This window comes from Haplochromis burtoni, unplaced genomic scaffold, assembly GCF_018398535.1.
Source record: "Haplochromis burtoni strain Fernald_Lab_line unplaced genomic scaffold, NCSU_Asbu1 Contig_6, whole genome shotgun sequence".
NCBI lineage: Eukaryota > Metazoa > Chordata > Actinopteri > Cichliformes > Cichlidae > Haplochromis > Haplochromis burtoni.
Window position 1 is genome coordinate 506,124 of NW_024582367.1, and position 24,304 is coordinate 530,427.

The window sequence follows — 24,304 nt, forward strand, 5'->3', positions numbered from 1 at the left end:
ACCACCATTATCAGTTAAAAATGAAAAACTCGTGAAATATTCATAGCTTTGCAGCTCAGGCCGGACCGAGGAGGATGTTGGCATCAAGGATTCAGCAGTTGACTCGCGCTCGTCTCTGCCTGTTCGATTGGCTGTTCGAGCAGCGAATGTTCCAGCACAGTCTGAATTTTAAAAGGGCACTAAATGGGTTTTAAATAAAAGAGGAAAATTGTGATTTCAGAGTAGTGGAAGTTTTTTGTAATAATTGTAAAATGAAAAATGAGTGGTCCCGACAGATTGAGCGATCAGCGTGTGGAATAAAACCTGCCGGGCGCTGATTGTTGGAGCACCTGTTGTTCCTCCAAAGCTGAACTGAAGGAGGTGAAGCAGCTGAGGAGGTTTTAGTGTGAAACTCATTAATGCTGCAGTAGCAGTGAGAGGAAAAACTACAGTAATGTTAAAAACGGTAACGGATGTTTGGGAAGCCACGTGTGTGCCGCTCTGCTGGAGATGAGTGGGATCTTTAGAGTGTGCTTGTTTTGGGGTCAGTCATTAAATGACGCTGCGACGTGGGATGGATTTGGGTGAAAAATCACATGAATGCAGCTGTGCAAATATGTTTGTGTCAGGTTATGTGTTTGTGCTCACTAAAGCACTAAAAACGCTCCTTGACCTCTTTGTTTTTTTGTCTTGTTTGGCTCAGATCGAGCTCGCCATCCTGCGCTTCCCGTACGACTCGTGGGGGACACCTTTTCAGCAGCTGAAGCAGGTGGTGGAAGAGCCTTCGCCCCAGCTTCCCGCCGACCAGTTCTCCCCTGAGTTTGTGGACTTCACTTCTCAGTGGTTCGTGTTTTTCTGGTTTATTTTCTTGCTTTGTCCAACTTTCTTCCAGCCGGATCCACGTCTCAGAATTACTCACAGATCTTTACACAGGAGAAGCCTGCAGAGTCGCGAAGCTGCTACAGATCACACCGAGAGATGTGTACTGATCCCAGCTGAGTGGGCTTCAGATGATTTCCCCTTTATTCGATTGGCTTCATTGTTGCTGTTTTTGTTATTCTTGTTTTCACAGGATGGGACTGTATCTGAATATGCTGTAAACGCGCAACTGTGCACTTTTTACGGATCCCTACGTATTAGTTTAATTACTCTAATTATGTAATTTTGTGCCACTGTAATTTACAAGAACTGAGCTGCAAATATTGTTTTGAGCATAAATGCTGTGTGAACCAGTGAGGGTGCACAGAGGTGAGGCGGGAGGCTGGCAGGTTTGGGGGTCATACGGGCAGGATAGCAGGAGAGCGCAGGTCGCTGTTAGCAGATGACTGCATGAATGTGAGACATGATGGCGGTAAAAATGAGGCGGTGGTTAGTTGGTAACGAGCAATAATAAATATTCTAAAGAGAAAAACACGGGTCTTTGAGAATGAACTGCTCAGGGGTTTCCATGTTTAATAGTTTTAATAGTCTCTAAACACTGAGTATAGTTTTTGATTATATTGTTTTTGTAATTGTTGGAAACGAAAATAATTATGTTTGAGATATTCATCAAGTTCCTGTTGTGAGTAAGAGCACAGAGAGATGGAGTATAAACAAAAGTAAAAAGAGAAAAGCGGGATGTCTTTGCGTTTGCGTATCGTTTTTGGATGTTTGTCAAAAGCCGAGCGGCTGTTTCGTGCATCCTCTTCTGTAACGTTACTCCTCCAAACTGTAACCGCACCATTGAGAACGAGATTATTGTGTTTGTGCCTCCAAGATCAGATCTTCTACATGCCAAAAAATCTTTGGTTCTGTTCTTTCTTTGTTGCTTAGTGACACATGCAGGTATTTGTGCAGCGAGAAGACGTACGGCGAGTGAGCTGAAAGGATTTTCTTAATTTAGGACGGGCATCACAACCTTGCCTTTAAGAAAAGGGAGGCCGTGATGATGCAGGTGTAAACCTCACCTTACTCCAGTGCAAATGATGTCCAGTCAGTCAGAAGTTGTATTCATGCATAGCTCTGGAAGTTCAGGAATTGCAGAGGCTGCTGTGATGCACAGTGATGAGGGTTCATGAAGTAATAATGTCGGCTGGTTAAATGGCAAATGGACTGATTCTTGTACAGAGCTTTTCTACACTCATAATTTGATGGATGCATTGGGGAGCAGCTTGGGGTTAGTATCTTGCCCAAGGATGTTTGGCGTGCAAGCTGCAGCAGCCAGGGATCAAACCAGCAACGTTCCGATCAGCAGATCTGCTCTTCCTCCTGAGCTACAGCCACCACAGTTGAAGAAGGAATGAGGAAGAAGTGCAAAAAACCTTCAGAGATTAAAAATCACAGATGAAAAGCAGATTCAGTGGACAGATTTGGTGATTTTTACCCTTCAGCTGTAAAAGGTTGATGGGGTATTGTTTCACTGGTGGGCCGGCGACATGGACACCTAGGTTTGTGAATGCAGTAACTTAAGCAGGAAGTCACCGAGGATTTTCAAAATTATACCACAGGTGTAGATACTAAAAATCCCGAAGTTTGAATCTCAGTGATCTCAATCTTTGTCCAAGTTTTCTGAAAACCTTGTGAATGCACTGACCTGAGAATGAGGTTTTATTTATACAGCGCCAAGTCACTGCAACAGACTCCTCAAGGCGCTTTATGTTGTAAGGTAGACCCTACAATAATACACACAGAGAAAAACCCAGCAATCAGATGACCTCCTGTGAGCAAGCACTTTGGCGACAGTGGGAAGGAAAAACTCCCTTTTAACAGGAAGAAAGGCTTATGGGTAGACTGGTGGTTGCCAATATTTTAAATACTGTTTCACTCCACCTGCACTGCAGCAACGACCAAGCTGAAAATGCAATAACATTTATTTAAACTTGAGTTAAAAGCAACTGGTCTGTTTTTTTAGGTACTTGAAGATGTTTCACACCAGAGAGGTTTCCTGAAAGCTGTTGGGTTGTCACCTTGGAGGTGGTCCAGGTGGATGTAGGGCCATCTTAAATCGTCTGTCTTCTCTGTCCAGAATGCAAATGTTTGGATGCTCAGGAGAGTCTCTTCTGCTTGTCAGTCCAAATATATCGCTGAGCTTTGTCCTGAAGATCTGACTCGTGTATTGTTCAGTTTTCAGTGATCAACTTTTAGATGATGTGAAGAAGTGTTTGGGAAGACAAATGAAATGTCTTCAGGAAGCTTAAAGAAGTCTGGCAGCCTTTGGAAGACTGAGAGCTTACAGTGGCATGCAACAACAGCTGGAACATTGACAAGAATATCTCCTGTTACCGGTTGTTCCACATAGAACTGAAATACCCCCCACCCCACCCACAACATGCTTAACATGCAAATAACTGAAGAACCTTAGTAATGTGGAAACTGCATAATTGTGGCAGTGATGTGAATACTGAACTCTTTTCGCCCAGCACTGCCAACACCCAGCAGACTTCTTCTTCCTGTCACTAATGTAAAGTGATGCTGCCTTTAAGCAAAGCCAAATTATTGAATTGTTTTTCTTTTCTTTGTAATGTTTTTTTTTTTTTTTGGCTTGTTTTGAACTTTTTGGGGGCCGGCTATTTGCTGGAGTAGTCCATGTTCATCTGGTTTCCTATGGGAGATTCAGGCTTAATGTGCAGCTGCTGAATGAACGTGATGGTCAGACGCCTGCCTGATGGTGTTCTGTGAATCTGGGTGAATCTGAAATGCTTACATGATGTACGGCTGCTGACCTGAAATAACACTCGATCACACTGAGAAACGAGTCGTCCTCCAGTTTCGATCATTGTTTCCTGGTGATATCAGAAAATGATGCCGCACTTTGAGCAGTACTCAGAATGCAGAAAGACACTGATGTGACTATGTTCTTTGGTGCTTGGGTGACTCATCGTGCTTGGTTGTATTTTTTCTGTTACCTTGAAACCCTCGGAGGCTGGCAGTCTGCGACTTCTCAGACGCTTTCATAGAATAACACTGAATCAGACGCTAGAACAGATCTGTGGCAAGAGTGGGGAAGTCCACCATTTAATCTTCATCTTTGCTTTTTTTTCTTCTTCTGCAGCTTAAAGAAAGTTTCCAAAGAGCGGCCGACTTACACAGAACTCATGGTGAGTGTTTCTGTGTTAACAGATTATAAGCATGACTTCCCTGCAAGCACCTTGTAATGCTGTTAATCAAACACTGGGGGGTGCACTTAGATTGTTATTTACAAACCCTGTATTTGACGCTTGAAGCCAAGATGCTTCACTGGTCTCATCCATGGAAGGTTTACTAAAGGTCCAGTAAAAGCTCAGAGTATCAGGGGGGTGCAGGTGTTTGAATGGCTGCAGCTTAATCAATTAAGCACAAAGAGACCCGAAATGGATGCAAACGAACAACAAAAGACACAAAAATGATTTATTTTTTTTAAATGTGCAAAATGACCATGAACCAAGACTTCCTACAAGCTCTAAATAAAACCCAAATGACTGGAAATTAACAGAAGACACAGAATTAAGAGCTGCAAAGTCACCAACAAAATGAATAGAAGCAAAATGATGCACATACATGTGAAATCGGTGCATAAGGGCAACAATCGGATTGTTTACAACTAAGATTCATGAACCGACTATAAACAAATACAAAATGTCCACATAAAGATGCAAATCGTGCCGTCGAAAAGTTGAAAAAAATTCAATTCAATATAATTTATATTGCGCCAAAGTATGGCAACCAGATACAAATTGACCAGAAAAGGCAACAAAGGTGTCACTACAAGAGATGACAACAAATGAGTGTAAAACCAAGTGTCAAAAACAAAAATCAGATTGAAAACAGGTGCAAAGAAATGCTCTAATGACCATAATTACAATGCAAACTGCAACACAACAACACGACAGCCTCAAAGTTCAAGGAATTGATGCTTTAATTGCTTTTTTCTGACTTGGCTCCCGACTAACTCGGTGTCCGTTTCCTCCTCAGCAACATCTCTTCTTCACCTCCCACGAGGCCAAAGAAACCGACGTGGCTAGCTTTGTGAAAGTCATCTTGGGAGACTGAGTGCACTGGAGGGAGGGGGAGGAATCTGTTAAAAAAGAGGAAACAAAAAAAAAAAATCCAAGAAAAAAACACCAATCGCAGCTCCCCCCACCATCCCATTTACCCGCAGGATTCCCTCTCACCCCTCCCTCCAGTGGCAGACAAACGGAGCCCAGAGGAACCGCTGACGAAGCAGAACGAGGAGTCTGTCCCCGCCCCCCACCTGGCCTCAGCCCCCTCCTCTGTGCATCACCTGGCACGGTGGGAGGAGTTTGGGAGACGGGAGCCTCACACAGAATCTGGAGTAATTTATGATGTGTGTATGCAAAGCCTCCCCGTTTGATTCGATTTGCCCCGCTGCTGCGCTCCTCCTCGAGCGCTGTTGTTAGCGCGCTGACTCTGTGGCCTCCACAAGGGTCGAGTCATAGTTTCTTTTTTGCTGAAAAGCAGAAGCGAGAAGATGTGCAGATTATATAAAAAAAAAGAAGAATGATATAATCTATCTGTGTATAATCTAAATGTTTGCATACTCGAAGCAAGTGTTGCATCAGATTATTAATTGACTGCATGTACAGAATTTCTCTCTGGGTAAAGACGGGCTCATGTGGCCAGTGAGGAACAGTTGGAGAGTCCGATTGTTGACTTCAGGGGCTCCCCCCAGTGGTCACAAAGAGGTACTGCACTTACACTGCTTTCCCCCCTGATTACAGTGGAGGTCAACTACACATTTTGGGCTCTTGGCTGCCTGTGAGCGTGAATGTGTGCGAGCTGGTGCATGACATGTGTGTGTGGGGCATGTTCACAGAGCTGCACGGCTCCAAATCCAAGTAGAAACGCAGTTTTCGTGCTCCGCAACATTTTTTTATGGATTTTCTGCAGCCTCGCTGCCCCTGTAAGAGCTCAACAGGCAGGGCAACACTCTTACGTTGCTTTAAAAGTACAGGCGACTATGCATCTGCACATCATGTTCAAATGTGACGGATGTAATAAAGAGCTTTATTTTAAAACTAGTTAGTATGGTAGTCTAGTACAAGCATAGACTGTATATTAAAGATGGAAATGGCCACCATGACACCACCGTGTCAGCAAGGTTCTGTAATTTGAAAGGCGTCTAAATAAATTTTGAAGTTGTGCTTTTTGATGTGACTGTACCCATGTGGTCGGGGTGCCCCATCAGCAAACTCAGCGATGACTGCTGGTTCAAACACGTCCATTTATTTTTAATGTATTTCTAATTTGACCCCTCAAAAGACCCCAAACAAAAGATGTGAGAACAATGAAAGTTGCGAATAGATATCAAACTGTTACACTTTACCGTGATATTGTAAAGTAATGTAGCCAAAAGCACCAAAGTCCAATAGATATGAGATTCTGAGGTCCAGCAGCTTTGGCTGGTTTGAAGCCACTGACTGCTCCGTCCCTGATCCTTCCTGCGTGAAGCTGAATCGCAGATCTTTGAGACAAAGCCGGAGCCGAGTCGCAGCCGTGCAGCTTCGTGTCGCTCACACACACACTTTAAATGTCGGGGTGTGTGTTTGCGTGTGCGTGTGGGCTGTGTGGGGGAAGATTTTCTCCTTGTTGTCTGTACTGAGCCAATCACAACCCTCTCCACTCACCATGAAAAGAACTGGATACTATTGCTATTATTATTATTATTATTATTAATATTAATTATTGTTATTATTTAGATCCAGGTTTTTTCTCCCCCCTTCGACATACTTACTGCAGTTTCTCTTATTTATTATAACTGCTGTTTTCCCTTTGGAAACTTGACCGAACCATTTGAGACTCTCCTCACGTGTTTGTGTGAGCTTTGTATGGTTTTTGTTTTTCTTTGTGTTTTTTTTTTGTCGTGTTCTTCTTGGCTCAAACACGTGAAATGCTTTTAATCTGTAACTTGCAAGCCTTCTGTGTGCCTCTATATAGAAACCCTCTAAGGAAAATGAGATGTTAAGAATGATGCAGGGATCCGCTCCCTCCCTCCTCACACGCTGCATGGCATCATAATCCCACTTTGTGTTCCTTGTTGTACTGTAGCTCATGCTCGTTTTTTTATGTTTTTATGCTTGTGTTCATCTTTCTCGTTGCCTTTGTTCTTGGCCTCTTTCTCGCAGTGATTTCTGTGGAGGCCGAGCTGACGCCTTCTAGATGTCATGTAAGAATTACTCTGATGTCAAAACGGGAAACTTGAAGTGTTTTAAGTGGCAGAGCGGCGAGGCTTTGTCCTGGTTTGAGGATTTACGTCATCCTCACGCCTTTTAAATATTATATTGCTGAATTATCACGTGATTTCTTCTAATTTTGACTTCAGTCAAAAACTGAACCCAAAACACTTCTAATCTGTTCTGACAAGACTTTTACCCCCGACTCTGCTCGACATTACAGCATCGATAAATCGTCACTATACAACCACAAACCCTAAAACTCGGGGGTCCACCTTCAGTCGAATTAGCTGTTAGAGTTGCAGTCAAACTGGGCATCAACATCATTTAAAGCTGTATTAAATTATTAGTTTGTACAAATTTGAAAGAACTTTTGGGCCATCCGGGGGCACAGCACCCTGTAAACATATCATTGATATTTATGGTCATATACGCGCATCATATTTGCTTCTATCTATTCATGCTTAAGGTCATCACAACAAAAGGCTTCTTCCCCAGACACTCCTGTCTGCCAACACTCCCTCAGACGTGGTTTGCAGATCCGGTATACACACCTGCAAACAACTCAAACAATCTCAGCTGTAATCAGAGCTAACTGAGAGAAAACAAACTCCAGCTAACAAAGTGGAAGGAGATGATAATGCTCCTAATTCCTCCTTACCACGTCCATTAAGAAGACTTCAGTTTTCCATTCCGGCATTCCTGTCTCCAGGATCATACTGTGCACGCATCCGTCCAGGTCTCAGATATGGAAACACAGTCGTGAGACGTGCAGCAGCAAAACAGACACACACCCCTCCCTGAACCCGATTGAAGCTGACTTAGGACCCAGTTGGACTTGATTTATCATTGTGTAGAGGCTTCAAACACACAGGAAATGTAGTCGGAATAAACAAACCTGTGTGGCACTGGGCCTTTACCCGACTAGCTGTCCTCCCTGAAGTTCAAAAACATGTTAAACTCATAGAAGACGTCTGAATAATGATGAGCTTTGACTGAAAAGTCAGAGGACACGTTTCCTCAATACTAACTCGGCAGATCTTCCTGGGAGGCAGCGCTGGTCCGACTTGCTGCCTGAGCGTGCGGGTACAACCACCAACTCCAACACAGTGATCCGGGACGCTGTGAGACCCATGTGGGTGTCTGATCAAGCCGTCTGGTAACCAAGTGAACAGCAGAAACGTTGGCGCCTATCAACCTTTCACTATTCAACCAAACTGAAGTCGATGCAGAGCTTAGCTCAGTGAGTGCTGAGGGCTGTAAACTCCTAGATTCATGGTTGGGGAAAAATGTTTTTTAGCTTTTAGTTTTTGTCAACCAGGACATTTTTACGACTGAGCAACCACATTTACCCAAAAACATCATCTGTGGACCTCTGGGGCTCTATTTAAAAGAAATAATATTCTCTCTGCTGTTTTGCCAGACTCCAAAACAAAGTCTCCTGCCCTCAGTCGAGTACAGTTCGCTCTGTCATGTTATCAGGGAAGTTTCCTGTTTTGATGCAGAGTAAAAACCTTCCTTTCACCCTATAACCTGCTCCCTGTTGGGCTCCAGTCCCACAACCTTTGGCTTAGATAATTCCTTGAAGTACTGCGAACACGCCCATGCCCGCCTCACAAAGCTGTCTTATTTTTCTTTATGAAGCTCTCACCGTTCTCTATTTTTCATCTATAGTTCTCATTTTCTGACTTCACCAACTGTTTCTCTGTGGTGAAGCTGAATGTGAGGACTGGCAGCAGACAGAAGTCATCGCGGCGAGGACATTTAAGGGCTTCCTCATTAGTGCATCTCTGTACCGAAGATGGAAATATACTGGAGAGACTTTTAATTGCCCCTAGTGTTTTTAGGCCATGATGAAATTAACAAAATTCAAGTCACACTTTCTGGAAGCAGAGCAAAATTATCCATCACAGGTCGAACCTCGAGATTCTTTTTTTTCCATTAGTGAAAAATGGTTATTAACCTAACTTAGCAAATGTGACCAAAGAGCTGGAGCCAGGCTTAGGAGGCCGGGAAAGGTAGTCGGACTCGTCATGGCACGCGTAGACTCGGAGCAGTGGATTTAGGTTTGTGTGGCGTTCGTAGGTGTTTTAAGTGCCTAACAGTACATATCTGTGGTGTACATTTACATTGAAACACTTGTCTGTCTTCGTGATTGATGCTTAAACACTGTTTTGGTCCTTCAGTTCCTGTCCTGGACCCACTGACACTGCAATTTGCTGTGATGTTTTGCACTGTACCGAGGAGTCATATCACATTGTCACATTTACGAGTGTGTTACTGTAAGGAAGCAGTCATTCAGTCGATGAAGGGTTGCCCTGTGTGTGGTCATTTTCCATCTTTTTTTATTTTTTTTTGTGAGAGAGAGAGTTTGGAGTTAGAGGCTCTGACTTTTATTTAACTGAAATTGTGATACTGTAAAAATTCTGAAATAATACCAAGCTTTTCTTCAACTGCTCACTTTGTTTTTGCTGCTGTTTGCACTCGTCAGCTATGCTTAGTCTGTACAGCTGTCAACATCAAAGATGAAGGGTGACACTGACCCGACGGAAACCTGTTACAGAGCAAAGGCTTTTATTGTGAAAAACCTTTTTGCAAAAGCCTGCGGATCGCGTTTGGTTATCATGTTACAGGTTAGCGGCCTTGTAGTGATTCTTGCCCACAAATATAGATGGAAACATTTAGTGCCACCATATAAACGACACCAAAACCCTTTAGTCTAAATAAAAATGAGCCATTTTCACACAAGCTCTCAGACTGCAAGGATGCAAATGTAAAGCTGAAGCCTCGGCCTCATTTATGACCCTGTTATGTTTTTACACAGGACTGATTTTGTATTGCACTAATTCTGTTTATCATACCTGACCTGTTTCATTTATCTATGAAAGATTTTTAAATGATTCTAATGTCTTTTTGTCTTTGATGCAGACAAAGAGTGAAAATAGCTGTGTGGCCTAACTTTTGGCGTCCCGTATTTGCTTCAAGCCTTACGCAGCAGTAAATCACAGCGCTCGTTCTGTTAGCGCTGATTCACCACAAACATCACAATGTAGTTGTTAAACTCTTTGCTCCACCACGAGGCCAATTCCTCTAAACGACACTCTGTAGGAGAAGCGGTTTAAAAAGATGTGGCAGCATTTTTACCCACAGAACTGTACGGCCGGGGTTATAAATGAGGCCACTCAGTCACCTGAAGGTTAAACACAGTTTACTGTGAGTGTAGAGCTGACTAACTGGTGATTGGCTGTCAGGAGATAGGCGGCTTCCTGTTGTCCGCTCAGTGCGAGGGCAGCCTCGGCCAGCGCCCTGACCTGAGTTCACGTGTGAAAATGGCTTCAGTCGGCGTGACTGAACGTCTGCCGAGAGCTTGTACAACTTTAAGTGGGTTTAGTGTTAAAATCAGTGGGAAAACTTTAAGTTCATGGTTGCAATTCAGAGGAGATTAAATTAAATATTTTATAGCTGCCACTGTTTGCACAATATGAACCCATAAAAGACAGAATTATGACATTCCTGGAAAATCATTCTCGATTGCACGCCGCTTTCCAAACATGTCCACACAATGTGCACATGGTAAATTGCATTTTTTTAGTAGTTTCACAGATTTTTTCCAAAAAATAATTGAAAAAAATTCTTTAGATTTGTGTTGAAGAAATAATTTTAATTTTGTAGTTTTGCTTGTTCTGCCAAAACACAAGAATATGAATAATGTATGCAGCTAAGTAATGGGACACGTGCTACTGACATACAGAAAGAAGCGGGAGAGTCACTTTATGTGGTTGCATCAAGTTCTTCATAACTTAAAGCTACTTTAGTTTCTCTTACACTGAAAATAAACATTTTATTCAATTATATATTTGGGTTTCCACAAAGAACAGTTGTACAGACAGCACACACACACACACACACACACACACACACACACACACACACACACACACACACACACACACTAATGAGAAACACAGCAGGTTTTGTCTGAGACCCTTCTAACTCCACGCAACTCTTTGTTTCCTCTGCTCAGCGCTGACATTTCTGGTCCACAGTTGATTCATGTTCACTTTTCAATAGGCTGTAATGAGAAAAGAGTCGAGTTTAATCACACGTCACATGGGATTTTCCTCTGTGTGTGTGTGTGTGTGTGTGTGCGTGCACATTTGTCTGTCCCATCGTTGTGCTGGCCAGAGAGCTCTGCTATCTTTACTCTGCTCTTCCTCTTTGGGAAGATGCTGCCAGATAAAACAGTCATCATGCTTCTCCTCCTTCGTCAGAGCTGCACCCAGAGAACGGTTTTCCTTTTTGTTTCAGTGCTCCTTTATACATGCCTGCCTGCATGTGGGAATTCCCATCCATGAGTCTAATTGTGGCCCGCTCTCACCTGCTGAGTAAAGCTTTGTCGCTGTGCATCAGCAAGGGTAGGATGTCCGAGTGGAAACTGTCCTTAGTGAGCAATCTGTTTTCACATCCCTCCACAATTCACCCTCTTAACCTCCAAGTTCATCCGTGCAGCGTCCAACAGCAGGCATCCGTTAAATCCAGTAGACGATTGTTCTTTACTGGAACGTCACACACTTATTTATTTCGTCTTTTTTTGATTTTGAATGTCAGACAGAGAATCAGGAAATTTTGCTCACCTTCTTCCTCGTCCTCCAAATGCGTCAGCAGATGAATGAAATGCATCAAAAAAGCCTGCTTTGTGTGGGAGGCTCCTCCGGGCCTTTGGACGTGCGTTCGGCCGGATTATATCGAGTGTAAATCTGTCGTCTGTGAACCGTGCTGAGCCGTCTGTCGAAAACTACAACGAGACTTGTGAACCGTGGCGCTTTCTGTTTCTCAGTCGCAGGTGGTAAACTGCTGGTACACACAGCTGTATGTGATGTTTGCGGTGTTGTGTTCCTTTATTCGGGGAGGGGGGGTGGGAGGTTGCAAAATAATCCAGAGATGCTACTGTATGTGGAAGAGAGCCTTTTTTGTTGCTTTCGGGTGGGTTCGGGGTGTCGGGATGCTGTGCCCCATGGGAAGTGAAGTTCTCAGTATATTTACACGTCTTTTAAGCCTCTGCTAAAGACTGATGACTGTTCATTTAGAGCTCAATGAATTTCTATAAATATTTTAAATTGCTCAAACTGATTGTGTGCAATTGTAATGATGGAAATTCAATAAAAAGGTATTTTTACACAATAAGCTCCGTTTGCTCTGTTGTTACAATTAGTTCTAGAAGGTGAAAGGTCATGGAGGCAGAGATGGCAGACAGTTTTCAATGGGACCGTTTGGTTTAACACAAACGCTACAACTGCATTTATTATACAGAACACTTGGTTAACTTTAAAATTAGGCTAAAACACTAAAATGCTCGTATTCATTTTGCATGGCTTTGCAGACAACAGGGCATCTTTCATTTAAATTGCAGTTGACTGCAGCAACCTGCGAGCAGGTAAGGAAACTGCAAGGAGGAGGTTTTTGGAGCTGCACCTCTTTGCAACCAGTTTCACCTACAGCAGCTGCCAACAACCACTCACCAACCAGACGTGGATACACACTTCTCGCAGGTAACTGCCCGCCACATGCTCAGTGACCTGTTTCTCTAGAACGCTGTGTGCAGTGATTGCATCAGTATGATTAATGCATGCAGCTTGATAACCAAGCTTACTAATATTAGCTGCTAACTTTAGCCCTTCCAAGAATGCCCAAGAAAGAGGAAACTCCTCAAAGCAGACGCAAAGGTTACTGGAAAGGTTTTACATCTTGTCTGGAGGAAAACCACTGAGGCGAAGGATGTCCGCTGTCACCACGACTCCACTTCAGATAAATGGAAGGCAATGGATAGATTGCGACGGAAAGCCGCTTAGTAATAACTCTGCTTCCGAGAAGTACTTCTTGCTACTATATAAAGAATCTAGCATGATTGTAACCATAGAACATTTTCTGTTACAAACATGCAACATGGAAAGAAGCAGGACAAAAGTCTGACATCTTATAAAGAAATGGATCTGAGCCCAGACCCCCCTGATTAAGTTCTCTCAGGTTCAGGTGAAGCATCTATGCTCAAAAAAATGAAAGGAAGACTTTAATCAGAGTACAGCATCAAGCTGGATATTGAGCTGGTCAGTTAAGTAGCAGAGGGGATTGTTTACCAGTTTCAGATGCTTTGGTGTCAATGGAATTAACATGTGCACTCGAGGGGCAATGATGAGACAACCACCAAAAAAGGAATGATTCCTGCCTTGTCTTTTCTGACTGTTTTTTTTGTTTGTTTGTTTGTTTTTTAAACTAGTTTTGCATTTGGTTAGTATCGGTGTTACTACTGGTAGCATGAGGTGATACCTAGACCCGAGATTGCACAGATCTCTCCAACTCATCCAGGATGGCTCATCAATACTTGCCATTGCCAGAAGGTTTGCTGTGTCTTTTAGCACAGTCTCAAGGATGAACAAGGTGAGCAGTGCCAGAGCTACAAAATGACCTCCAGCAGGACACCGGTATGAACGACCAAATGATCAGAAACAGACTTCATGAGGGTGGCCTCAGGTCCGATCATCCACTAGTGCTCATCCTCAGGGCTCTGTGCTCCTGACCAGCACCATGCAGACATGAGTGTACACATTAGTTTTGACCCTCTCACTGAGCTAACACAGCCAGTCCCTCAGCATGTTTGTGCTCTCTGCTCATATTACCTTCATGTTAAATCACTTTTTGCTTTTTAAAGAACTTATTTTAACTCAGCAACAAACAAAAAAGGAACTTCAAGGGCAAAATTGCGTTATACCTCTTCACTTCGATATGTAGTCTGCAAGTAGGGTCGACGTGGGCCGCAAGTTTGAGACCCCTGGTGTAAACAGAACAGGAGCAGGGTGAAGAGAGACAGCCAGAGAACGTTTTTTTGTCCTGCCTCTGGCCACGCTTCTGCTAAATGGAGTTTAGTATTTAGTTTGATTAGTTTAGGGATCAAGTGATCATTCCTCTTAGATTGAACCAAATTGTGAAGTTGGAGAGTTGTCGTTAGACTCATTTTTTGAACCCATTTGTTAGACACTTTTGAAAAGGGTGAAGGAAAAGTTGTTTTCTGTTTGAAGACAGTTTGAAGCTCGTCAGCGATGGCAGGAATTCTGCGAATAGTGAAGTATCTGATTTTAAAGGGGCTTCCACAATAAATGTGTACTTTGATTTTCTAATCTACTGTAGGTCTGTAAACTGATTTAAATTTGTCTGCAGACGTCTTCAGGATGTTCTTCTTGTTCAGCTTTACAACACTTTCAGTTACACATGGAGCTCCTCTAGTATATCAAAGCAATGACCCTTCGACAGGAATTGAATTTTGAAGAAGACGACAAAGTCGTATTGAGCCAAATCTGCTGAGTAGCGTGGCTGATGAGAGATATTTAAAACCACAAGATGCTCTGACATGTAAAATCAAGAAAAAAATTTCCTATTCTGCTCTATTTCTAGATCACAAATTAAATTGAAGCGCATTAGTGCCACTGACCACGTTAACTCCACTGGACAAGAGGTCATATTCGCTTGAGTTGTATCCTTCTATTGATGCAGCATTCAGATGATGCTCAGGCGGATCTGATCTACTCATCAGCGGCGTATTAGTATCGCATTGTGATATAGTTGAAAACATGGCAACTAAGTTTAAGTATTAGTTTGTTATTTGGAGCAAACAGGGGGTTTATGAGCATCTGATCATTGCTAAGCTGAAGGTTTCTATAGGGACAATGCTTGGACTGCTAAAGGCTTTATCGGATCAGCTAAATCAAATGCATGACCAGAGTGTCAGTACGTCGAGCTTTATTCACTGAGAAATAGAAAAAAGAACTTCATTGGGGATTACGGACGAAAAGTTCTGCCAAAAGAAGGCAGGAATCAAGGACAAAAGCTCGAGGTTCTCAGAGACCACCGACATACCAGTTCATAATGGAAAAAATGTCCTATTTACTCATAAATTCTAGTTTGAGTTTAGTGACCACAATAAAAATGGAGATGCAACAGTGGAACAAGCCCACATTGAAACACGGTGGTATCTTCTATCTCGATTCGGACATCTGGACTGGAATTACGGACATTTCCTTTTTACGATTCCTCATAAATGTGATCTGATCTTTGTCTAACCCTGAATAACAGACAGACACTCTCTCAATAAATTACATACAAACAGTTATACTTTGCGTATCTTTACTGAACACAGTGAGAAATGATTCGCTGTCCAGCCTGAGCTACAAATTCTTCAAAAGCGTCTTAGAGTCAGATGTTACAAATGAAACTCAAATTAATTCACCGGTTCAAAACAACAGTCACCTCTAGTATACTTTTGTAAAGTAAAGACCCTACAATAAGGGAGAGAAAATCCCAATATCAGATAACGGCCTATGAGCAAACACTTGGTGACAGCAGGAAGGAAAAACTCTTTTCACAGGAAGAAACCTGATCCAGCCCTAACTACATGCTTTTAAACAACTGAAGGCTCTGCCTCCCATTCTACTTTTAAATACTCTACAAGTAAGCCTGCAGTCTGAGAGCAAGGTGCTCTAATGGGGTGATACGGCACTATGAGGTGATGGATGAGATGTGTGAGCTACTGAAGTGTCCCTCCCATAACTAAAGTCGTACAAAGTTACTAACAAACTCTGCTTATTTCCAGAACTGGATGAAAAACTTGATCTCAACAGCTTTCAAAAGATCTTTAGAAGATTCGTTAGAGATGCATCAAAATCTCTAAGAGGCATTTTTTTTCAAAATAAGACAAACTCTCTACAAATAATGTAGTTTTGTCATAAAGATCATACTGAGATCAAAACATGTAATCTAGAAAAAGATAAAAATAAATAAATAAATAAAAAAACACCTCTAGAAGTCTTACCATAGCTTTCATGTGTACACTCTTAAACAGTGAATAGGACTGATGTTAATGGAAGGACACCACAAAGGAAACCAGCTGTTTAGCACACCAACGTGGAAACCTCATTCATTAACCTCACACAAACCTTCCATTCCTGTGAAGCACGGTGGAGGGAACGTCAAGGTTTAGGCCCACATCAGCACCTAAAAGCAATATGTTTACTTGGGAACTATTGGGAACTAATATATTAAAAAAGGTGATAAAAGCCGTCAAGGACCTGATGTTAAACAAGCAGTTTATGGTCACACTTTTAATAATTGCAAACAGTGGGATCTGGCACTGCCTCGATCCGTGGAGCTTGTCCCAGTTTTTGCAACCAGCAGATTTGGAAGTAAAAGTGTGTGAAGAACAATTCAGTACTTGAAAAGCCCTTAATCCAGGTGCTGTGGTGGAACCTGAAGTGAGCTGTTCAATCATCCGAGAAGCGTTGATGAACGGAAGCAGTTTCGTTGGAGGAACATTCAGATCCGTAGCACTGGGTAACACCGCATAACCAGCAATCTGTGTGGGGTTAATGTTTTGCTTTAGCCACATGTTGAATAGGCACAATTTAAGAAACAAGATGTTCGAGAGGCGATCCATCCACAGGAGACCGTCCTTTGTTTATTGATTTAATAGCTCACCAGAAATCTTCTAAAGTACTAGAAACACAAGTGAGAAGCGGACTCAGAGGTGAAATGAAAAGCACAGAGTTGTTGCTGTTAAACAGTTTCAAATTTTAATTCCTTTTTTCAGTCTTGATTAGAGAGGTTTACACAGAACTGAACATCTACCATAAAACATGTTGGGTTAGGGGTGTGTTCAGATTTGTTAACCAAAAGCTCAAAAAATGAGATGTTACAATTTAAGTTTCAATCATTTTGTCAAACATAAGGCCAGAATGGGCCTGACGCAAACTCTAATCCAGCCCCTGGACAACTTTTTCACACTGATACAGATCTCTCCCACAGCCACTCATACTACAGCAAATTTTTACTGCTATTTTTACATTTATTTCTGACAATTTAAGCCCAAGACTCATACTGACAGATTGCTTTCTGCATTACATACATGTAGAAAAATTACAACATACTGTCTAAATTTTTACACTTTCATCACTGTGCAGCTGAACTACTTAACATTAATAAAATGGGGATTTTGAGTGGGCTTTCCAGCTTCCATCAAAGATCATGTTTGTCTGTAAATGGGATTTAAGTAAAAAACAAAACATATTTTCTAAGGTATAAATGAAGAAGTAATTGGTCATTCGTATTGCTTCTCAAATCTATTTTTAAAAGACTAAACATCACAGCAGACTTGCTTTCTTATCTTTCTTTCCTTTGATTGGGCTCCTGGCATGCGACCGATGTGTTTGTATAGTAAAAAGTCACGTAGTGCAGCAGCTCCAAAGCGCTGCGCTTCAGTCAGGGCTGGGAACTGGACCCGTTGAACTTCCCCGCGTGTACAGTGTGAGGATATGCTGTGCAACAAAAACAATAATAATAAAAAATAAAAACACAGAATCTCCTGAATACCCTGAAAAACATGGAGCTGGATGAGCGCGTGAGGGGCTACGAAAGCAAAACAAAGAAGCTAAACAGAGTGCTGAGAGATGGCTGGATGAAGAGCGAGGAGGCCCACGACAATGTGAACCACCTGCTCCTGCATACTGCCTGTTTTGACGCACATCCCCCCCCACGCCCACTCATCCACTTTAATGTTGGGAAGACGAGTGTATTTTAAGCTTCATTCTGCACCACACAACATCTTCCTTCCTGCCATCTCTTTGCCCCTGGAGACCAAAGTTCAGCCTACAGTTTGGAACCCCCCCATCCTGCATTCGTAGAAACTAAAATAAAGCCTCAAACATGCGCTAATTTTATGTTTATTGTTCAGTAAACTTCACCACATTGTTTTTTTTTATTTTCATCAACAGTTTTTTTCTTTGTTTAGTTTTTAATCCCCCATTATTGAGTTTTATCCGTGAATCACTCACGTCATCTGAGCTTCCTCTTTGCCTCAGAGTGTGTTTACTGTGTCACTGTTACACAACACTTTGATTTATGTATTACAGAGGTATTCAGATTTATTGTTCATTCACACAGCAGGTGGAAGGTTTTGTGTTTGCAACCACAAAACGCCCACTGAATGGATTGATCTTTGGATGGATGTGCAGGTGCTTAAATAAGAATTTGCATGCGGTGTGTTACTGAGTTACGTTCATACGGTGGATTAAAGGTTTTTTGTTTGGCAGCTGACTCACACATGCTTTTAACATGGTTGGAAACATTTTGGATGTAAACAAAATTGAAATCCCAACATAAGAAAATATTTCCTGAAGCCTCCCGAGCACTGAGGATGATTTACAATCTCATCATCGCTAACTTAAAACATAAAAAACAAAACTTCAAAAAGTCAAAGCATTCATTAGAAATATGGCAGCAGTTGTCTATAAATAATTGCAAATTACAAATAATTACATGTATATTAAATGAACTTTAATGTGTTAGTGAACAGCTTCTGGTTTTCATTGTTTAATAGCAAATTAATGCACATAACTTACAGACATTAGTTTGGTACTCTTAAAATTTTTAAATGATATTTAATGTCAATCATGTAAATGTAAAGATTTAAAGTATCTGTATAACAGCAAAACTTTGGCACAACTGGGTCATCCAGTAGGACACTGATCCCAAACACTGCAGCAAATCTGCGACAGAAAGGCTGAAAAAGAAAACCTCAATGTGACACAGTCAAAGCGCAGACACCAACCCAGCTGAAATGCTTTGACGGGACCTTAGGAGATGCTGTGCATGAAAGCAGGACAGCGAAATTCAATGATCATGAAAATCATGCTTATGCTCACCAAAGGGAACCCAACATGTTCATAACTGGCTCAAACTGAAGTTTCAGCCTTCAAAATAAATAATAAAACAAAAAATAATCTTTAGTCTCCTATGAGGAACAACAACTAACAAATTCGGAGCCTGTGATTAAAGACAGCTCCACCTAGTGGCAAGTCACATGTTTGACAGCAAGAAGGTTGGAAGAATCATTTACAAGCTAAAAGACAATAACAAAATATTCAGGAAGTTCAATTGCAGAAGATGATTGCTCATAGGTGTGACTGTAAGTGTGAGCTGTTGTCTGTGAGCCAGACTGGCGACCAGTCCTGGGCAGTGTTGGTCAAGTTACTTGAAAAAAGTAATCAGTAACTAATAATTCGCTTACGTCAGTGTCATGAAACACTCTCGCGAAAAAATCACGGTTTTAGTAACGCAGTAACACAGTGTGGTTACGGGAAAGTAACAGTTTACAAGTAAAACAGCCGCCTCAGCTGTTAATTTGATTAACGATCAGTGTGGGATGTGTCACTTTCCTGCAGCCATGACTTCCTTTTTCAATTCTTGCAATAAAGACCTCTCAGCTTTCCTCTCTTTTGTGTCTTTTCTGGCAGTTCATGGTCATATACACTAGGGATAGGCCAACAGGGGCCTTCCAATGAAATGTTTGTGTTCCAGATTTTTCCCTAATACCTTACAGTTCCGTTGTATGTTGCAGTGCAATTAAAGCTTATCCAAAGAAATAGGACCAAAATAATAATAAGTAAATGAAACCACCCACTATCATTGTTTTTGTGTGCTCGTTTTACCAAATGAGCATTATATAAGGCCCTCTAGCTCTGTTAGCCATCATATGGAATCTTAAATGAAACCTCAAATGACATGAAATACTATATAACCAAAAAATGTTCAGCAGAAATGGAAAAAACTGGCCCCTGGATGAACCTAATTGCTGACCCCGGATGCACAGCGTTCGTGCTGCAGGATCTGAGCCACCAATTATACGTAGAGCCCAGCAGGAGATTCCTCGCCGCACGCCTGCCATCCTGCTGCTGTTGCTGCTGCGTGCACTGGTTTGAATTTCTGAATATAAGCGACTGGCTTCCCATACCGACAGCTGATGATGTCATGGAAACTCTTCTGAGCAGCGCACTTAAAAAACTGGAGAATGATTTATAATGAAATGCAGCCCCTGGGACTTTTTTTCAGGGAGGTTTGGGTTCGGCGCTGGACTCTGAGGGGGGAAAGGTTTTTTAATGTTCATTAAATTTATGCTTTTAGGTAACGAAAAGCAGCTTTTACATCCTGCCATGTCCAGCCTGCAGACATGTGCGGCCTTAAAGGAGCCCCCACAGCTTCTAACTGTAGATGTAGCTCATCAAAGACTCACTCAGCTCTCTCTTTCCGCTCTGAAATGAGCTTAAATGCAGTTTTGGGAATATTTTCAGTCTTCTCAAGGTGAGAAAAGATGTTACATGAACAAAAAAGCTCTCCTCAAAGATCCCAGATCCTTAATCTCCTCAGGCTGCTAATAGACCAGGCATGCCAAAAAACTCTTTGTGAGGAGAAGAGCTGACACAAAGGAGGGGAAGAACTGGACTTATTTGGAAGGAGGATGAGGGCCAGCCCTGGAGGTGGTGGTGAAGTTGGAGGTGGTGCAGAGGGGGAGTGCGGCCCATGCACCTGCATTAGTGTAGCTTCTTGGGAAAGAAAACAGGATCTGGAAGTCAAACAACATCCTGCAACCCCCCACCTCTTCCTTTCCTTCTCCTCACCTTATCCCAGAAATGTTTATGCGGGTTTTCCTGCTCCTCAGTGTAGACAGAGAAAGAGATGAATCAGTCGGAGTTAGACTTGTGTAAGGGTGGGATGGGTAAGGGGGAACTTCCATCTGCCCCTGACATGTTCATTCATCTTTTTTATTCAAATAGTCCCTCTGGGAACAAGCGCCTGTCTGATCCTGATGTGGGGAATGAAAACACAATAACACATCATCACTCTGCTCTAATCTTAAAATACGACTGCTGACTGTGACGCAACTTCTTTTATAGTAAAACTGATCCCTGCTCTGGGAAAAAAAAATTCCAACAACCAAATACTGTAACACTTGTGAATCACATCCAGCCGTGCACACGCTTCCTGGTGCAGGTATTACTTCCTTGATGTATTTTTTTTGGAGTACAGGGATGGGAGGTAAAAGAAGAAAAACAGTGACTAAGGAGATTTTGAAACTGCACTAAACAAAGCAAAAACGAGGAAACCTGCTGCAGTGATACGTGCCTAAAGTCAGTCCATGCTTTCCTCACTTAGCCCGTAATTCAAGATAGCAGTCAAACAGTGAAAAACAGGAAAATGAAATTGGATGCGCTGCTACAAAAAACTACTACAAAGAAAACAACAAAACACAGTAAACATTCTTTTACGTGTCTTATTTTACGCGTTCCATATAAATCTCCTCAATAATATTAAATCCTTGCAATCGTAGACTTAGTACCTGTAAAGATTCCCCATTATTGGAAGCTGGATTTGAAAGCTTTGAACTGCTACATCACAGCGTGTGTGGAAATATACAAAAACATTTATTACTGTAAAAACAGAACAGTCATGTAATGTCATTATACATTATACACCAAAAATATCCATTGTAACATTTTTAAATGATTAATTTAGAATTAGACAGTTTACATTTCAATTCAATTCAGTTTTATTTATACAGCGCCAAATCACAACAACAGTGGCCTCAAGGTGCTTTATATTGTAAGGTAGACCCTACAGTAATACAAACAAAAAAGAGAGAAACCCAACAATCATATGACCCCCTATGAACAAGCACTTTGGCGACAGTGGGAAGAAAAAACTCTCTTTTAACAGGAAGAAACCTCCGACAGAACCAGGCTCAGGGAGGGGCGGGGCCATCTGCTGTGATTGGTTGGGGTGAGAGAAGGAAGACAGGATAAAGACATGCTGTGGAAGAGAGACAGAGGTTAATAACAGATATAATTTAATGCAGAGAGGTCTGTTAACACATAGTGAGTGAGAAAGGTGACTGAAGAAGAAATATTCAGTGCAGCAGCCTACGTCTATTGCAGCATAACTAAGGGAGGATTCAGGGTCACCTGGTCCAGCCCTAACTATATGCTTTAGCAAAAAGGAAAGTTTTAAGCCTAATCTTGAAAGTAGAGATAGTGTCTGTCTCCTGAATCCAAACTGGAAGCTGGTTCCACAGAAGAGGGGCCTGAAAACTGAAGGCTCTGCCTCCCATTCTACTTTTAAATACTCTAGGAACAACAAGTAGGCCTGCAGAGCGAGAGCGAAGCGCTCTAACAGGGTGATATGGTACTACAAGGTCATTAAGATAAGATGGCAAGGCAAGGCTGAGCTGGTTTGGACGTGTGCAGAGGAGAGATAGTTGATATATTACAAAGGATGCAAAAGATGGAGTTTCCAGGCAGGAGGAAACGGGGAATACCACAGAGAAGATTTATGGATATCGTGCCATGATGTGGTGCTCCAACATACTTGGAAATATCATCAAACTGCTCCTGGCTGTTACAGTAGCTTATTGTTTTTCCTCCAAATCATCAGCATTTATAGTAAACCACAAAATGCCTTTGATGTATGTAAGTTATACCCTATATGCTGCATGAAAAAATGTAGATATCAGGGTCATGGGAATGTTGTTTAACTGTTTTTTTTATTATTAGAAAAATAAAACCTCTTCTCTTTATTGGCTTTAAATCTAATAACTTTCTCTCAATACCTTGAATTACATTGGATTATTTAAAGTAAAAGTCTTTAATAGTGAAAAACCCGAAAAAGGCCCACAGCTTCGGCCCAGCAGCACTGCCTGCCGTAATTCATCAGCATATTGATTCATTTGCAAAGACTGAGTCGCACAGCTGATGCAATGCATTGAAAAAACTTGGGGAGACGCTTCTTGCATAAAGTATTGTTATACTTTACTGAACTAACCACACATGCACAGAGTGCTCCTCATGCCTGTGGACCACAGAGGAAGCAACGGCCCAAGGAGGAAGTGAGCATGTAACTTGTATGTGGGGCCAAGGGGAAGAAGAAGTGTTAAAGTTATCAGCCGAGTGGGAACGGTGCATTTAGGGGGCATCCTGTGCACAACAAATGCTTCCTGATCCTGCCCACAATGTCGCAAAACAAGCAGAGAAGGACGGGCAGCGGAGAGCAGAGGAAAACGGAGAACTCGAACCTCCAGACGTGAACCTGCTAACAACAACACACAGGTGGAAAATATACAGCACCCATGGGGAATTACAGCCAGCTTCAATAGAGGTCCTCACACTCCTGAATGGAAAGTCTATGTTTTTCATTTTAGCAGGCACATTCCTGAATACACACACACACACACACACACACACACACACACACACACACCTCCTGACTTGCAGCACGGATAGCTTATTAAACTGCAGAGAACATCAAATTACTGGACATTATGAAATTATTGAATAAAATCTGTGATGCAACAGAGCAGCAGGATTGACAAAGCCATGTTCCTGGCTCTCCGCCTGCCCTTATCAGCCGCAGGTTGTGCAGCGCTGTACCTGAAGCCGACAGTGATCTGATGAGGCTCATCAGAATCGAGATAATAGGTGCAGGATGTTTTCATCCCTGGATCTGGACATTTGCGCCTCTCTTCAGTCTGGGTTTTCTGTTTCTGGCTTAGGAACTGTTTTCATCAAGGGTTTTAGGCTTAAACTGAAAAATGTGAAATAAGCTGGAGAGCGGGAGAAAAAGAGGATGTTTGCAGTCATCGGTGAAGTTTAGGAGTAGAGCAGTGTTTAAGGGACCACATGGTTAATGGGAGAGGGGTACTTTACATATGTTGAAGAAATCCCCTTTATTCAGAGGGAAATGAAATCATTCCAAAAAAAAATAAGAGACCATGAATAGAAGTAAAAATGGACACACAAGTTAGGAGTCCTAAACGTGCTGCAACCAAAAATAAAATAACAGCTGCAGCTGGGATACACCTGCATGAGCAGGAAGTAACTAAAAAGTAAAAGGTTTCCCGAGACGATCAACTCAGTGAGCAGCAAATACTTTCTTCTTCTTGGGAATCTTGCTTCCTGTCTGTTTCTGGACAGTAATGTCAGCTGTGCAGGAAAGGCAGGAAAAACTGAAGAAGAAAAATCTGACGTGCAAAAATAAAAATGTCACGTTCACCCTCCTGTTGTGTGCACCCCCACGCCCCTAACTGTAGTGTTCCGGTCACAATTGACCAGTTAGTTTTAACAGCTCTTAAATTAACACAAGAAACATTTTTCACCACCAAATACAGGTCAGTGGGTAGATCAATGGGTCATTCAGCGGGTTAGAGGCCAAAGGGGGTGGGGTGGGGTGGATTCCCATTCATTTCCTATGGTGGTCACTACAGATGTAACAAAGTTGATTAAAACACTCAAAATTCAATGAAAGAGGTG

General features: G+C 42.1%; 1 protein-coding gene across 2 annotated transcripts in view; it reads left to right on the plus strand.

The window, feature by feature from the left end:
* The window catches only part of map2k6 (mitogen-activated protein kinase kinase 6), a 46,067-nt gene extending 35,016 nt beyond the window's left edge, over positions 1-11,051 (plus strand). For both annotated transcript variants that reach the window (XM_005913825.3, XM_005913824.3), the window contains 3 exons: positions 683-822; positions 4,010-4,055; positions 4,909-11,051. In XM_005913825.3, coding sequence (XP_005913887.1) covers positions 683-822; positions 4,010-4,055; positions 4,909-4,986 — 264 coding nt within the window. In that variant the 3' untranslated portion in view covers positions 4,987-11,051. The remainder of the gene's footprint in view (positions 1-682; positions 823-4,009; positions 4,056-4,908) is intronic.
* Positions 11,052-24,304: the final 13,253 nt, after the last annotated feature.